The following is a 17,144-nucleotide window of genomic DNA, read 5'->3' on the forward strand; positions in this document are numbered from 1 at the left end:
AAATGTATATTTATCTTGATTCCACTGAATAGTATTGAGATCCTCTCAGATCCTGACACTTTAAATACACTCCATTACAAGGGAAAGCCCTGTATCCACAACAACGTAGTCTACATTCATCATTAAATTAAAAATAGGATAGTCATTTGGGGGGGACAAAATGGCCCCTTTTCAGAGTGTTATATTATTGGATAGTGACATGCGTCTAGTAGGGAACTGTGGGTCTTTGGGACCATGCAGGGGAGCGGCGGTCCTCCAGGTGGGCTGCCTCCACAACACAACACACGCAGTTAGAAAGGCACTCAGAGAGCGGAGCACTGCTCGACCCGCACAGTCTCACCGCGGTGCGCTGGGAGGATGAGGGAGAGGAGGACTAGAGACATGGGACCGCACATCTCCCGCACGCAACCCAGAACCTGAAACCCAAATGCGGCCACTGGACCTTCTGATGCTCCGGAGAAACTTACACACTTCGAGGCTTCAAGGATGTTCTTCTCAGATGGAGCTCTCTCAGCCGTCAGTTCTGCGCTCCTGTTGGGAATAACGTGCCTGAGCGTCCTCAGCGATCTCACCAAGGGCTCTTCAGACTTCTCAGGTTTGGGGGGAAGAATGCTTTTTTTTGTTTGTTTTTGTTATTGTTTTGTAGACAAAAGTGGTTCCAAAACTTGATTTTGCGCTCTTTCAAAAAAAGCAACGATACAGCAGTTTTGTGCAGATGAGCCGGTGCTTTCAGACTGCGTGTGTTGTCTGCTGCACTCACGCATCATCTGGTTGTACGCGCGGGTGGAGTATACAAGCAGCACCCTAGAAGATGAGATGTAACTCTGATAAGTCACTACGCATGCTTTAACCCGCCGAGCACCACACTCAAAACAACCATGAGCAGTGATTTCAGTGTTGTGTGTCTCACTTGTCCTCCTGGGACGACCCGTGCCCGTGGCGTGCTGCAGCATGCCCCCCCTCGATTGTTTGTTTTTCAAACCGAGAAGGACACAACTTTAAAAAAAAAAAAATAAAAAAATAAAAAGCCCATGTTGTGCTTATCTTTTGGCCAATTCTGAGCCACATTAGGCACTTCAAACGACAGGGTCTCCTTTACTTAAGCCACCTGGCTGTAGAGATGAAGGCTTGCTTTATCAGCACAGCGTATATCTGCAACACATATCTCCCATTGATGCAATGGAGATAAATGGGTTAATGTGTTACTAGATGGGAACTATTGTCTAGACCAGTGGTTCTCAAATGGGGGTACGTGAAGGCACTCCAGGGGGTACGTAAAAATATATTTAAAATTAGCATCCATTCAAAAATCCTTTAAAAATTGTTATTTAATAAATATTCAATAAAATATAAGTGTAAGTTCATAAACTGAATTCAATGCAACAATGCAATCGTCAGTGTTGACAGTTTAATAAATCAGACACTGATGGCAGAGCGCTTAGTATTACATCTTTTTTCAGCCAGAAATGCTTTGCGCTGGTTAGGGGGTACTTGGCTGAAAAAGTATTTCACAGGGGGTACATCACTGAAAAAAGGTTGAGAACCACTGCTCTAGACCGACTGCTGCAGAGTTACAGCTCAGAGAGGAAAGCAAATGTTGCAATCAGTTTGAAAGGTAACGTTAATGCTGTTCATATCAGTGCCTTGGACCTGCCAATTACCTCAGGTTTATGTGCAATCCGGTGTGACGGAATCTGCAGGCTTTTATGTCCGCTAAGAAAAAAAAGGCAGCATATAAGTAAACTAATGAGTTTTTTTTCTGCGTTGCATTACAGGCCATTGAGCTCTGCTGAGCCCAAAGGCAAAGCCTGCAGGTTTTTGTTTACTGTGTCATAAAACAGAAAGGCAGCTTTGTGTCGGTGTTAATTGGCCTCTAATGGGTCTAATGGTTGGGAACGAGCAGACTTAACACTGTGGGGAAAAAGGTGCTAAAGAGCAGATGTATATGTAACATGCCCTCTGTGTGTGAGATGGTGTGTGTGCGCATGTGTCCAATGTTGAGGCCTAATGAGCTGCTAAAGATCACGGTGAAGTGAGGGGCTGTTAACAAGGTTACGTTTGTGTAATTGCCATGCATTTGTAAGTGGCTGTTGGTTAGGTCATAAATACTATGATTGAGTAGATTAAATGGTGGTTAATTGAGCAAGAAGGGAAATCTGTTAGAGCGTTATGCAAAATACTATGATTATGCAAAATGCTATGTCGTAAACAGGAGTTAAATCGTTGAAATCTCAGCTTTGGTGTTACATTTTTTTGGCTCTGGAAGTGGCTTATTGATAACTTTGCTCCCTAGAGAGAAGGGGAGGGTCCGCTGCTGTCATTTGGGGATTTTCTTTGCTTTACGTGGACCTAAGATCGTTTTTTGAAGGGACGACGCTGTCAAATCCCCAGATGTTATTTGGTTTTTCCATCGGGAACTCTGTGCAACATGCTTGTACAGAAATGCTGACCGAGCAAGGCCAGTGAATGAAATGAGAAAGAGGACTAGGAATACCTCGGGGACAAAGAAATCCTTCAGTCCTCGCATTCTTGACCAGCTGGAGTTTCCCTGGAGACTGAGAGGGGGGAGCTTTGATTGACAGGTGCTGCCAGGCTGACAGAAGTGGTAGATCTAACATCTGTCACTCAGACCTCTTTATGCTCATCATGTTGTCGGATCTGTGATGGTGGAGAATCTTGTCACATCGGTGATCCTAAGGTGAAGTCACCCAGCTGAGCCAACTGTTGATTTCCCCCAAAAATTCAATTTCATCACATGCTATATTTAGTTCCTGCCGCTCTGTATCTTGTGTTTGCATCGTTTTGTTGACAACTGGAGTAACAGAAGTTTCACATTTCATCATGGAAGCAAACCACTGTGTGTTGGTGGGTGTTTTGATTCTGTGTCTCCCCCCTGTTATCATTTTCTATTATACAGCTGCCTGAATGGGTAATTAGAGGTGTGGAGTGAGCAGAGCAACACTTAAGAGCCCCGGGGCTAAATAAGCAAGCAAGCTAATTATGCTCAATGTATAACAAGTCATCGATTCTTCGCTGTTGATGTTTTTGTTAATTTTGTTTTTTAAACCAAATATAGAATCGGAGTTATCGTCTCCTCCCCTACAATTATATCAATTATCTCCGGTTTACTCGTGTGACAAGCTTGTAACGTAACTGTTCTTTATCAGACAGCGAGCAGCAAACCATCCATCACCAGAAATGACCGTCACGCTTCTTTGCCTTTTTGTGCAAATACCACAGACTGTATGTAAGTCAAATACAGACCCCTCTGCTCCACAAACACTGGATGGTGTCCTACATGTTCTAACACTAAAATAGAGCTAAAAGGAATGGTTGATTAGTTTAGAGGTGGATCGGCAGTAAGAGAAACTGCAACTATTTTGATAATCCATATTTCGTTAACATTATTTTATGAGTAAAAGTGCCAACTTCTCAATTGGGAGGATCTTTTGCTTTTTTTTTGTCTTAAGTGATAGTTAATAGAATGTTTTTATTTGTGTTTGTTGGACAGTAAAATGTATTTGAAGACGGGTGTGATTCCCTATTTTTTTTTCACATTTTACTGACTGAAATCAGAAGATCATTAATGATTAAAATGATATTGAAAATAATCGGTAGTTGCAGCCCCTCCAGTCAATTTGTTACTGTGGATGGAACTTGTTCTTAGTTTCTGGTATTTGAGTGAGTACTGTAGTACTGGTCTTTTATTTCTGCTTTTCTGTCTACTACTTGCTGTCAGTATTGGCTGACATAGACAAAAAACAGATTATCATTTTTGTCACCACATAGCTGTGAAGCGATGAATGCTGGACTGTTTGAAAAAAATGGCCAAACAATAACCGGAATCTAGCATTTGCTACAACTGGGCCTTTCGACTGTGAGTTACTTGCAAAACAAAGATGTATTGTATGTCTCTTGTTTGTTACCAGACAAAATATATGACGCTGCCAAAGAGTTACAGTGCTGCAACTTTTCTTTTCTCTTTCTCTGTCATTAAACCCTGTAGGGCGAAAAACCCTATTTAACCCCTGTCAATGGGATGCGAGGCTGTTGAGGGGCCAAGGGGTCAACTGAGGTCAACCCATAGTAACTGTGAGTGTGTGGTTAGGGGGAGTTATCATCCATCTTGCTCTTTGTTCCCCGCTGTCGAACCTCATCACCCATGTTGACCAGCGTCGGGAAAGATAGAAAGAGGGACGTTTTTTTTTAAGGTCATGAATTTAAATTCAGTTCAGAAGAGGCAGATGATTGGATAACTTCAAAGTAGGGCTGTGAAGTATTTTAGCATCAATTTGATTTTTAGATCTCCCATTTTTTTCTTCAGAAATTGTTTTGATGAAAATATCTATTTTTTGCATAGAGAGCAGTTAAACAGAAAATATTTAAATGCAGTAAACCTAATTTGTTCTGAAAGCCTTATGATATCAAGAAACAGCATCAACTGATCTTAAGAAAAGTTTTTACAAGTGTTTTAAAATTTTATACATATAATTGGTCTTTGGTCAGATTCACTCCCTCCATATCTGTGTTCTGATGCTTTAGCTTACAGGATTTTCATGCAGAAAGCTTGATGGGACACAGTCGAAGCAAGTCAATTAAACGATTGGTCTTCCATAGAAAATTAATTTATCTTGTAAGTCATTTATCGAGGAGTAGGGGCAAACATTTGATAGCCCTTTGGCTTCTCCAATGTGAGGATTTACTTGAAAGTCTAAAATGATATCACACTGAGTAATTTTGATTTTTAGATTGTCAGTCTGACAAAACAAGAAATAGAAATGGGTCACTTTTGGTTCTGGGAAATTGTGATGGATATTTCTATAACAAATTCTTGAGTTTTTATAGATCAAGCGATAAATGAATCATTGGAAACAAACAATGAAAAATTTGTTACAGACCTAAAGACGGATTGCTAAATTTTGTGATGTAAAGAGCAGAGGTCGACCAATAGTCGATTTTGAAAGGCTGATATAGTAATAGTTTAAAGCAAGAGATAACTGATAGACAAGTAATCGGCCGATATCGATCAATAGCTGATAGTGTTGCGTTACATATTTGAGAGCTAACTTTTTTGTGGAGAAATAAACTAAAGACGGTTCAGACATGAATACCATGTCAGCTTGCTTTAAAATCATCTGTGCCCAGAATCTAACAAAATCCCCAGAATGATGCGTTAAATGTTTTTTCATAGAGTGGAGGATTACTTTCTCAAACAATTTAAATTATAATTTATAAATCACATGGGTACTGATATATTTTCAGCAAAAATGGCCCTCATTATGTGTATGGAGCCTCCATACACTGCGCTGACTATCAGAGCTCAGTTTCCCAGATAATCAATTGAACTCCAGTAAAAAAGACTGGGGAGCTCGACCCTTCATCGGAGACGGATCAGCTGATTGCTTTACTACGGGCAACCGCCTGACACATGCAGCCAACACACACATAGACACACAAATCCACCTCTGCCATTACCCTATGTCCTAGTTCATATTCCTGAGCACTACTAGAGGCCCCTCAAATCTTAATCCGCTCTGATTTTTGAGTGGCCTTGGATAAAGGGTAGCACACTGAACCCCATGCTCTCCTCTCCTAACCCCTTCCCTTCCCCCACACTCACGCACTCAGCAGCTCCCTTGCCTCCTCTCCCCCCTCCTCCACCACCACCACCGCCGCCGCCTCCACCTCGCTGCCACTACTCCTCCCTAGGGCTTGCCTGATCACTGTTTCTGTGTCTGTGTGCGCCAGGTGAGCTCTGTCTAAACAAATCCTGCCTCCCACTTGTTTTGTCTACTGCGGTGAAGGCAGGCGGCTAGGCGGACAGCGAGGGCCCCGGCATAAGGCTGCTTTTCTCTCTCTGGATGAATAGAGGAACTGCTATTCAAAGAGTTCTCTCTGTGAGCGAGCTCCCAAAGGAGAGAAGTGTCAAGATATTTTGATTCATTGCATGATGGAATCACAACACAGAGTTGTTGGGTGTCGACGAGGGACGGAATTCTTTATTATCGTGTATTGTTCTGATACACACTGAATCTTTTAAACCACTTGGGTGGTGCTTCAGACATTTTTGAGGTTTGAACAGTTTGAACTATAAACCTTTTGATTTGTTAAATCCACCAATTTTTTTTATAGACAGGAGACGCGTCGCAGAGGGATTTTGTCGGGGTTTCAAAACGTTTTATCAAATCGGAATCTAGATTTGAATCCGCTTATCAAATCTAAATCCTTTCAAATCCCTTCTGAAATCCATAATGGTGTTGCTTTTATCAAATTTAAGTGACAAAAGTTATAAATAACAGTTAAGACCAACAACTCAAATATTGACATAAAAACAGCTCTTTATTAACAAAGAAAGCGAAAGGACATACACTATAAGATTTAATAAGAAATGTGTGAGATGAATTGATCCATTTTTTTTAGCAACTGACAGCTGGATCTTAAAGAGAACCAGCTGTCAGGAACCAAATCATCTGAAGGTTATTTAAACTGAGACATAATTAAAACAGAAGTTTGTCCACTTTCACGATACGGAAAAGTTTAAATCTAGGTGTTAAGAATTTATTGCTGACATTTGAAACATCATATCCAGCCGTTTGGTACTAACAGACATCTCTTGCATCCACAGTCTCATAAGTTCAGGGAAATATGAGAGCTTTTAAGTGAATGTGATGTAGATCACTTCTGGATGTGTGTGCTCCTGTATGGATCCATGGCACACTGGTTGCCATACAGTGGGTGTGTGCGTTTGTGTAATTTAAAGCAGTCTGGCACAACATGATGGCGATGAAAGACTGTGTTAGTTCCTCCCCCTGGATACAATAAGTACATAAACAAACACACACATCAAGCAACAATGTGGTGTTGGTGATGAGAGACGGATGTTTACAACAGGAAACAACTCTTCCCCCTCTGCTCCCCTTCAGCGTAAGGAAATTACCTTACCCCACCTCACACCATAATAGACACGGATATGTTAAAGACACAGCACTGATTAAAACGGGAGTTGCTGAACTCGAGCTTTTTTTCTCAAATGGATTAATTTTCTTTTTGACTACAACAACAATGGGCTAAAGGGGAATCCAGCACAAAGCTTTGAATACAAAAGTGTTGACAAGATTAATGTGAAAATGTGTTGAAACTTGGACGTAGCCTTAAAAGGGAGCTTTGTGTCAACTGAGTCAAGTCTCGGCACATAAGCCGACACATATTTATGCGCACCAATCAAAATACGTTTTGTCTCACTGCCAAGATGTGTGTGTGGGCAGACAGCCCATCCTGGCTGAGGTAATGCTCAATTAATGATTTGGCTGCTGTTTAGGTAATATTGCACTAAATTAAGGTCTGGTATGTCAGATATGTAAAGCAACAGGAAAAATGTTTCCAGTCAGTGAGTCTTCAAGTCTTGTCTTTGAGCATTTCCAATGTAATATATATATATATATATATCACAAGTTATTCTGTTGCTGTCACACTGAGATTAAAACTGTGTGTTACTTTTAAATATATTTTTCCCATTTATATGATGGTAGAAAGTTTATAGCAGAAATGGATTTTGTCTGTGTAAAATTATTTGTATGGACAAATTGTCAAAAGTCTCAACTCCCTGTTAGTTTGGTTAGTTTTGGCCGTTGTGAAAAGTGTTGTGGACCAAACAACTGCTCAATGTCTGCCTGAAAACATTGGTATGAGAAGAAGTGAAAACAGAGGTGGTAAGTTTAGTTTTTACTTGCTGCTGTGAAGCTGGCGCGAGAAAATGATGTAATCACGGCCTGTGGGTGGTGTGATCTGGCCCCCCAAGTGGTTGCGGCACTTGGTCATGCACCTCTGTATTTTTGTAAGTGGTGCATGGCACGCAATCACCTGACTGTAACAAATACTTCACTGATAAATAAGCTTTTTACATGTCTAGGTATTATACAAAGAATACCAATTCAGTTCAAAGATGCTTAGAAACACGAGGTGTTAAAAATCTTAATTTGAGTATATATTTTGCAGCCAAATCAAATTGTTTACAGGATATTCAACCTTTGTTTCTTCATAATGCATGTAATACTTAACTTTTTTCTTAACGGGGCTTGAACAAAGTTAATACAGTAGTCTTTGAATATGAGATATGAGTTTACAGATAGTTACGATCCCTTCTCTGCATTGTGGAGGTCGGTTATTGGCGTTTTGCCAGTTAAACCTACAGTATATTGGCATATCTATGTGTAACACTTGTTGTCTTTTTGATTCCTCACAGTTCAATTTGTTTGTACGCCCTCTGACATTTAGGAGAATAATGCAGTGAGTATAAACACCTCTGTTCATGCTCGGAGCTCGCGCACCATCTGCGGAGGCTCACGCTACAGCTCCAAGCGCGTAAACAAAGTTGGAGTGCTTGTGTGTCCTACTCTTACTCTATGATGATATTAAGTGCCCACACTGTAACTATCCACTGTGCTTGACTGTGGCTCAGGAGAGAGCGTGTGAATGCTGGCTTGTGTTGTAAAGTGCTTTGAGTGAAAGAAGAAAGAAGAAATGGGCCATACAAATGAAGTCCATTTACCATAAATTTTATGATTCAAGACTTTCCTTTTTTATTCAGTTTCTACGTATCTTCTTGTTATTATTCGTAACGTGTCCATGTGGTAGTGTAATAATCCAAATATGCTTGTAGGCAGTTATATCTTTGATTTTGCGATGTGTGTACATTTAGTGCTGATGAAGCAGGCTGACAGTCAGTAACTAAATAACTTTCTTTTCACAGCTTTTGGTTCATTTGTAAAAAGTCAAATGCTCAACAACAAAAAGTCAACAATTTAACTTTTTCTTTCTTCTCAAATCAAATAAACCAATAACCAAATGTGTGAAGCAGCCTCCTGTCTCACCACATACTGTAATGGGGTGTCATCAGTGTGTTGACTGAGGGCTTATATTGGCTGTGAAAAATCACTATAATCTGAGTGGGAGTAGGTGTCACCTTTTCAAACAGCGTCTGTCTCTAACCTGTTTTTTTGGGTGGAAACTCCCAAAATAAACTCAAAAATGGCCTACGTAGGCTGTGGAGGAGTTCTAACTACCAGCTGAATAAAGCTGTGTGTCGTAATCAACGCTTATAATCAGCCCATAATATGATAATCATTATTTAGCATAGATTTCAGTCAATCCTTAAAACCACCCAAATTTCTAGTAATAACTGTTATTGGGGAGATAATTCCTAAAGCGTTTAACTGCAAAGATGTATATGTAGGCATCGCAGGTGTGTGTTTGCACTTGCCCTCTCTCTCGCTTGGGGGAGGTGGAAGAAGCCCCAGAGAAAACACCCTGAAACGTTTGAGGGAGATTCTTGAGTGACACCCCGGCGCTGTTGCATGCAGCTGCAGTTCAGCGAGTCATCCTCACATCTCTGTTTAGGCAACAATTGTGTCGGATAATTAAGAATGCAGTCTCATTTGTCATATTTTGAGCACAGACCGTATTTTCCAGAGAGTGAGTTTGTTTTTACGAGGGGGGAATCAGATAAGCAGTGATACCTGCTGCTGCAAGCACAAAGGGTTGCACCAACCATTTAAAGGATGAAACTGAGCTGTAAACAGAAACAAGTGTTGAGAAAGAGACCGGTGGGTGTGTGCACATGTCCTCCCCACTTATGTGCTGGCTGCTGAATTATGCTTTCAAGTGAGCCCCATGACACACACACTCAAAACAAGCGCACACACCTTTTCTGCTCCTGCATCTCAGAGAATGTCAACCATGCTTTGATGCCCCTCCTCCCCCCCGTCTCCCTTTTTTTCTGTGTTTCTCTCTGTTTCCTGGGAGCTGATTTATGTTTGGTTTAGGAGTCAACATGTCCGCCTTGATCTGGCTTCCTTTTTATCCTTTTTACCTCCGTCCCTCCGTCCCTCAATCCTCTCTACCTCATGCTTTGTTAGGAGAGGGAAAAGAACATTTTGAACTCCATTAGTTTTTATGGTTTGATTAAACCCCTAGAGGCAAAGAGAGAGAGCGAGAGAGACAGCAGGGAGAGATGGAGAGGTAGAGAGAGAGAGAGAGATGGAGAGGTAGAGAGGTGGGGCACAGAAGGGCCAGTCTGAACAAGGAGGCATTGTGTAGCCCCCCAACTGTGTCGGACTGACAGTCTGCATTACAGCACGCTACAACAGCCCGCTCCCCAAAGCACTGCTAATCTGTTGCTCACTGGCCCCTCCGGCTAGCTCAGGTAAGGGGGGAAAGAACGGAAGAGAGATATTTTCTCTAGTTTTTTTCCATGTTTAAGCCCAAAAAACGCAGACCGCATTTGTTCCATTTGCAGCATGACGTCATCCTAAAAACGTCATCCTAAAAACGTCATCCTAAAAAAGAAAACTGGAAGTTCAAAATATGTATGACAGAAGGAATTCACATTTTATATCTCTGCCCTGTTTAAATACGATATTACTATTTCATGGCCCTTGTTTTTCAGGTACTTGGTTGTTTAAAAAGATGTCTCAAAAGTCAGGATCATCAAAGTTATCACAGTTCATCCTTAGGGGAACATGATTTATGTCAATCCATGAAATAGTTGTAAGGCTAGAAAGTCCATATCATTGAATTTAAACTTGAATAGGATAGTTTGGGTTTTTTGGTTGCCAGACTAGAGAAGTAATTACGTCACACACCAGGCTCTGTGAGGACAATAAGTGTATAATTTGAAAAGAAACGATGTCGAGATAAATTAAAATAATCTATAATTATAGTGTGGTAGTAGAACAGCAAAGGGTTTATGTGTAGCTACAGATACAAATTTAGACTTTACATTCAACAGGTGAGAAGAGTTTTACCTAAGAAGACCCCAGTTACTTGGTAGCTCCAAAAACAAACTATCTGTGAAACTCTGAATGAATGAATGAGGTAAGCTTTCACATTCAGTCTGGTCATTCCTGCAGATATGTCTGGGTTTGTTGTAAATGGAAGGGGATCTCTCCCTGCTAAGTCCCATTGGACATGCTGCAGACGGCTTTTCCCTCCCTCAGCTCCTTAGGAGTTGTTCTATTGCTTGTTTTCACAGAACAGCCCCCGATAAGCTTGTTAATACCCCAAAAAGCTCAGCCTCCCAGTGCCCACCCACTTGTCCCTTTTTTTTCCTCAAAGGAAATACCTCTCTTTTCTCACAGCACCATGCTCGAACCTTGATAGAGGTATGCTGCCTTCTGTTATTGCATTAAAACTCATTACGCTTAGTGACGGAGGAGGGAGGCTACAGGAAGTTGCAAAGTGCAAGAGTGTGGGAATGTGGAGGTAAAAGTCTCAATCATTTTCTGCTTCATTAATGTTAGGTGAACTGCAGTGGTGGAGCACTAAAGCTAGGAAAAAGGCAAACGAGTAGCAAGTAGTAGTTAATAATTTATTCATATAAGAAATATGTTACTTGAATAAATAACTCCATTATGAATTATAAGGTTAAAGAGGATTAATCATCATCATTACTAACACATTTCAGCATTCTTCATCTTTCTGATGTCATTCTCAAACACTCAAAGGTAAAAATGTAATTTAATACAAAAAGCTATTAAACATTGCTTACAGAATGTTAGGCTTACAATCAAAACGTACGTATTATAGAAAACTTAAGATAATTCTGCAGTGTAAACGGATTCACTTTCAGATTCTGGGTAAATTTTGGATGAATTCTGAAACTTTGGCGAAATATTTTGCTCCCATTTGCATCAATGAAGCTTTCCAAATTTGCTCCTGTTTTCAATTTTGCTCTTCTCACACTGGCTTCTGCTCCTTAGCGATGACAGCTGACGCTCATGGGTATCAAAGTAGCTTTATTTTTGGTTATTTATCAAAGATTTGTTTATATTGAGAGGGGATTCGTTCTCCAGGAAATCGAGTTCTTGGAGAGCTCCCTGAAAGAGCAGAACCTTCTCCGACTCTAAATGTATAATTTACTATGAATGGTCAAATTCATTAACGTGTGTCTGACTGAAGTGCACGGCAGCAGAGAAAACAAGTGAAAGGAGATCATTCCTTTATGACCTGTCACAAGCTGTCTTCTCTAAGCCTTAGGCTGCCGCTGCCCCACCAGACAATCACTTAAATCCAATCCGCTGCGGTGAGGACGACTAAAGAAAAGATACATCTGCCGTTCACTTTGTGACAATAAAGCTCACACACTCATGCATCTGTCTGGAGTCTGCCAGACTGTGGTCAGTGATGAGGCCGTCTAGATGCCACCCAACTCTCCCAGGCCGTAAAAGTGACCATTAAAATGACGGATTCCTCTTCCTCATGCTCTCTCTCTCTCTCTCTCTCCATCTCCTTGTGTCTTTCTTTCTGTGGGCGTCCGGACATGCCACCAAACATCAGGGAGGCTGTTCTCGAAACCTCTACGGCCATCACTCTTTCACCTCTCACCCCCTCACCCCATCTGAGCAATGATTAGAGACACACATGTTCAGACACTCAAGAGTAAAAGCGTCCTCTCGCCCAGTGCCCTTTGACCCCCAGGGGTCACAAGGAAAGGCACGTGCTAACAGAGGTCATGGGAGGGCTTGGGTGGGACCAGTGTTTGGTTTTTGGGGACTCCCTAGGGTAGACTTAGTGGCCTCTTTCCAACCGTGAGGCTCCAGCAGATGTTTAGCACCCTGTCACCCCCTCAGGAGGAGCTTAGACAACAGACCCACAGGTGGAGGTCCTCCCATTGTCTGTAGAAGTAAGCTGACGCCGATATCCTGAAATATCAACCGCTGCCTTTTTGCTAACATGGCTGAGTCATTAGCCTAATTTAAGCCAAACCGTTCTGTGTGGATCTGTTTCTCTGCTGCGTGTGGTTGTGAACAATCATGAAGAGCATGTCGTGTTCATGTTCTCCTCCAGAGCATAAATTCCTCATCCCGCCTGATTCATGTTTGACTTAGCTTGTGATATCCCTCCAGTTCTCTTTATTTGTCTTGCCTTTTCTGGCAGATAAAGCTTCACCTTGTTGCAGTAAACAACTAAAGCAAACATCAAGATGTTGTTTCATCTAATATAATTTCCACATGACTTGCAGTTATCGTTATCTAGCATTTATTATTGAAATGTGTTAATTTTTTCATTTCAGAGTTTAGCAAGACCAGTTTTGTGCAGCCCAGTATCCCTTGGAGTTATGTCCATATTGGACACTTTTGCACCTCACAATTTAAGTCAAATGCAAATGTTCAGTACTTAGTAAAGTAAGGGCGTTTAAGTTAGGTGTTATATGGGCTCGTAGCACTGCCAACTTTCATACAGGAGATCAAAGCTTGCGTCCTGTAGAGCCTTAAACAATACTAAATGTATTTTTTTGCTTACCTCAAAAAGTGTTTTATTTGCTTAATCCTATCATGCCTGGCCATACATTATTTGCCAAATCATTACCATGCCATTGTTGCCATGTGAAGATACTGCAAACATTTGTTAGATAATGCACATTGTTGCATTGAAAATCACTGCATCAGTCACTGCATCAGTCTCAAAGGTGGTAAACCTTCTGGTACTGCTTACTGTCAAAGAAACAGCTGAATAGGGAATCAGGAATCACTGAATGATTTGGTGAGAATTATACGCTATGACCAGTTGAACATGGATTTTAGACCGACATGCAGCGCTCTCCACCACCGGCGTCAACATAACAAATGGTTTGGTCTGGTTTGGGTGTGCATGGTGGCCCAAAACCTTACTAAAACACTTAATGTTCATGTTCATTTTTTACCCATTATCTGTTTGTTATATTCATACATCAGTAAATTATCCAGGATGAAACCCCTGTTCCCTTGTCTGTCTGGTCTTTATTTTCTTTAATTTTCTTTCCTTTTGGTATCATGAAAACATTTTTAGTTTAATCCTTTTAAGGCCATAATACACACACAGCCCATTATAAGCCTGGGAGTCTGCTACTGTTGGACTCGTACGTCAAAAAGTGTGAGCAAATAAACAAGCGGTGTTCAGTGAAAGCTGGGGGCTGGGCTGGATGTGGAAGTTTGTTGATCATGTCCAGCAGACTGAAGTTTTTTGTCCTCTGCATGCCTCTGTGGGTTTATGTGTATATGCATATGTGAGTGTGTGTGTTTGTGTGTGTAGGTGTTATAAAGATAAGCCATTGGGCAAGCACAGTGTTTGTGTTTGTGTCTCCGGTTTAATGACTTCAGCTGCTTGGGCTCCGGTCCCTGTCTGCTGGGAGAGGAAGTGGGATATGTTTGCAACTCAGACATTCGAATTAATGAGACTGTTGCCTGAGGGTATTGATACACACCATACAGCAAGCTCATGTGGTGATTTAAAAATAGGTAAACATGTTAGCATGCACTTATCCTCTGCCTCTAGATTCCACACCGCAGTTTTTTTGTGAACCAAGTCTAAACATGTGAATTAAGTTTGTTTGTCATGGCTGTCCCTGCTGATGATGGATGGAAAAAGTGAGAATGAAAGCAGAACCTTAATGTTGAATGTACCAGGATGGCCCATGTTAATGCACATAGTTCAACCACTGTGAATGTCCACAGCTTGTTACATCTTAGGTCAGTTTCACCTCTAAAAATCCTGCTTTAAGAACATCAGAATCCTCATATTTTATCCAGGTCTGCAGTTTACTCTTCCCCTATCATGTTGTTTTTCTCTCTTAGGTTCTCCGCCTTTTCCCTCCACACTCTTCCCAATTTCATTAGCTGTTGTTTGATCAGTCTGATGTGAAAGCAACGTGTGAAACACATGCTGGGTTTATATCCCGTGGAGAAGGGGAGGATACTCTTCAGTGTGAAGTCAAAGAGCAAAACCAATGCTGGGGTTAAATTCAGGGGACCAATCTCATGTTAGTAAGCCCCCTCAGCTGACACCCCCAGCCCCCAAGTAACTGTGTGTGTGTGTGTGTGTGTATGTGCTAACATGTTCAGTAAGTACTCTAGGAATCCTGTACCTCACTCCCTTCAACAGCCGTCACGTGCCACCCATTAATGCTGTCAATACAATACAGCCCCCACCTCTCACACACACTTTTCCACTTGTACTGCACATCATCTTGCTACCAATGACTAAACAATTTTGAAATAACCATTCAACTACTATATGAACATAACAGTTTGCTCAAATTTTGCTTTTCAAAGTATCTTGAACAGTTTGTTCCCAAAACAATGTATTAACTTTATTCAAACAGTCTGTAAATTTTCAAAATGTGTAGTAGAAGGATTAAAGGCCCTGATTTGACTTCAAAACTTAAAGTGCCTATGATCAAAGCTCATATTAACTGTGGATTAAATTACTATGCGTGATGTAGCAGGAGTCACTCATAGTGACAAACCTGCAGATAGTTATCATCAACCTCGTTTTCAATTGGTTGTAACCGAACTACCACACATTTTGCACAAAATCTCCATTTTACATCTGAGTCCAGCCCTGTGAGAAAAGCACAGACCAAAAACAGAAATAAAGAAAATAATTGAAACTAAATAAAAAAATTCCAACAGGAACTTCATGTTCATGTGGGACCCTATTCTTGCTCATTAAGAAGCTGTGTACAATGTGGCTTTGTGTGAGGTAACAGAATGATAGATCATTGAAACTCCAGATCACGACAATCCATCAAATATAAGCTCTAAACCAAAATGGCAAGCTGCCGCATGTTTGTTCAAATTCAAGCACAAAATCTTGGTTTCACTCAGCACTTACTGCAGCACTTTAAATAACTTTGAATGTGCAGTACTTGAGTAGTCTAAAAGGTGATCCTGCTCTAACTCAAATTTAACTGCTTAGGTTTGAGCAAAATATCTCAGTGCTCTTTTTCTGCCCCATAGCACGATTAGCAAGAAAGTAGGCTAATCCGAAACATGACTATGGCAGCACGACTAATGTATTGTAGGCAGAGGAATGCAGTGCATTTTAGGAATGCATTTTTTTTTAGATCTGAATGGCTTAGCAGTTAGCACTGGCATCTTTACAGCAGCCGTCGATCGTAGCTTTCCTTTGACATCATGACCATTGTGTCCTTTTGTGGCGTCCATATGAACTTTTGCTCCGTTTTCATTTCATGTCCGTACACCTCATTAACCTGTCTCGTTCAGCTATCATATTTTCAGCTCAAGTTCAGGAATGAAGAAGTGAATGCAGAGTTTTGACGACATATGATTTAGAACCAGTGGTTGTTTTATTTGAACGCCGTGCCGCGCTCCAGGCCTGTGTGCCGCCTCTGTGGTCTGAGAAGAAAAGTAATTACTACAGGGTCTAAAGCCACCAGCTCTGGCCTTTGGACCTCCGCTGCCACATCCTGTAAGCAGTGGCTTCACTTTTAAAGGATCCCTTAGCTCTTTTTTTTTTTCTTTCTCATGACCAGTACGCTGTCTTTCTCATTTCTCGTCCAATTAAAACCACTGTCCCCTTGACATCTTTTTCAGATTTTGAATTAACACTTGATTATATAGCAGGTGTCTTTTTGTATTCAGCAGGTATTTATCTACTACTTTACTTCTCCGTCACTCATCATCTTCTTTTCTTTTCATAGTCCTCTTCATCTCCACCAGCCGCCTCTAGAGTGTTGCCAGAGCGCGGCGAGCGTCTTTGAGGGAAACCTCCGCTCTTCCCAGTAATCACCACTTAAAGGGAATTCCTTTTCCAGCAGCAGGCCTGAAGTTCTGCATCTTTGAACATTTGATGGTTTGATGGCTATAATTTGCCTAAAATAACACCAATAAAAGTCATGAAGCTGTAAATGCCTAAATACCTAATGCACCAAGATGAAACACCATACAGCCTTTGATTTTGCAGCTTTCAAGAACGTTTTGGTTTCTTACTTTCTATGGAATGTGTTTTGAGGACTTGTTACAAATATATCTTTATTGTTTCTACATACATGATCTATTTAAAGCGGTTGTAGTAAAACTCTAATTGATGCCTGCTGATTATCTCTAAAACACAATGTAAACTGGAACCTTTGAGCCACTAAGCTAAGATGTAATCGTCTACTATTCTGCAATATTAATCATCCTTGTCCAATGCAAGAGGCTTTACAAATATTACCTCACAAGCAACATAAAAGCCAGTTCAATGAGTAAGCAGTTGAATAGTAAGCAGCATTAAGCCTGCGCTATTATGACACATCAGTAATACATCTCGCTGCGGTGCATTGTTCATGCTCCAGCCAATAGGAGGAGGAGGCATCTTTCAAAAGC

General features: G+C 41.1%; 1 protein-coding gene across 1 annotated transcript in view; it reads left to right on the forward strand.

Moving 5' to 3' along the window:
• The first annotated feature begins 486 nt into the window (after positions 1–486).
• LOC129107302 (protein eva-1 homolog A) overlaps positions 487–17,144 on the forward strand; it is a 71,436-nt gene continuing 54,778 nt past the window's right edge. Inside the window, exon 1 of the mRNA XM_054618755.1 lies at positions 487–595. Coding sequence (XP_054474730.1) covers positions 487–595 — 109 coding nt within the window. The remainder of the gene's footprint in view (positions 596–17,144) is intronic.

Source organism: Anoplopoma fimbria, chromosome 18 (genome assembly GCF_027596085.1).
Source record: "Anoplopoma fimbria isolate UVic2021 breed Golden Eagle Sablefish chromosome 18, Afim_UVic_2022, whole genome shotgun sequence".
Taxonomy (NCBI): domain Eukaryota; kingdom Metazoa; phylum Chordata; class Actinopteri; order Perciformes; family Anoplopomatidae; genus Anoplopoma; species Anoplopoma fimbria.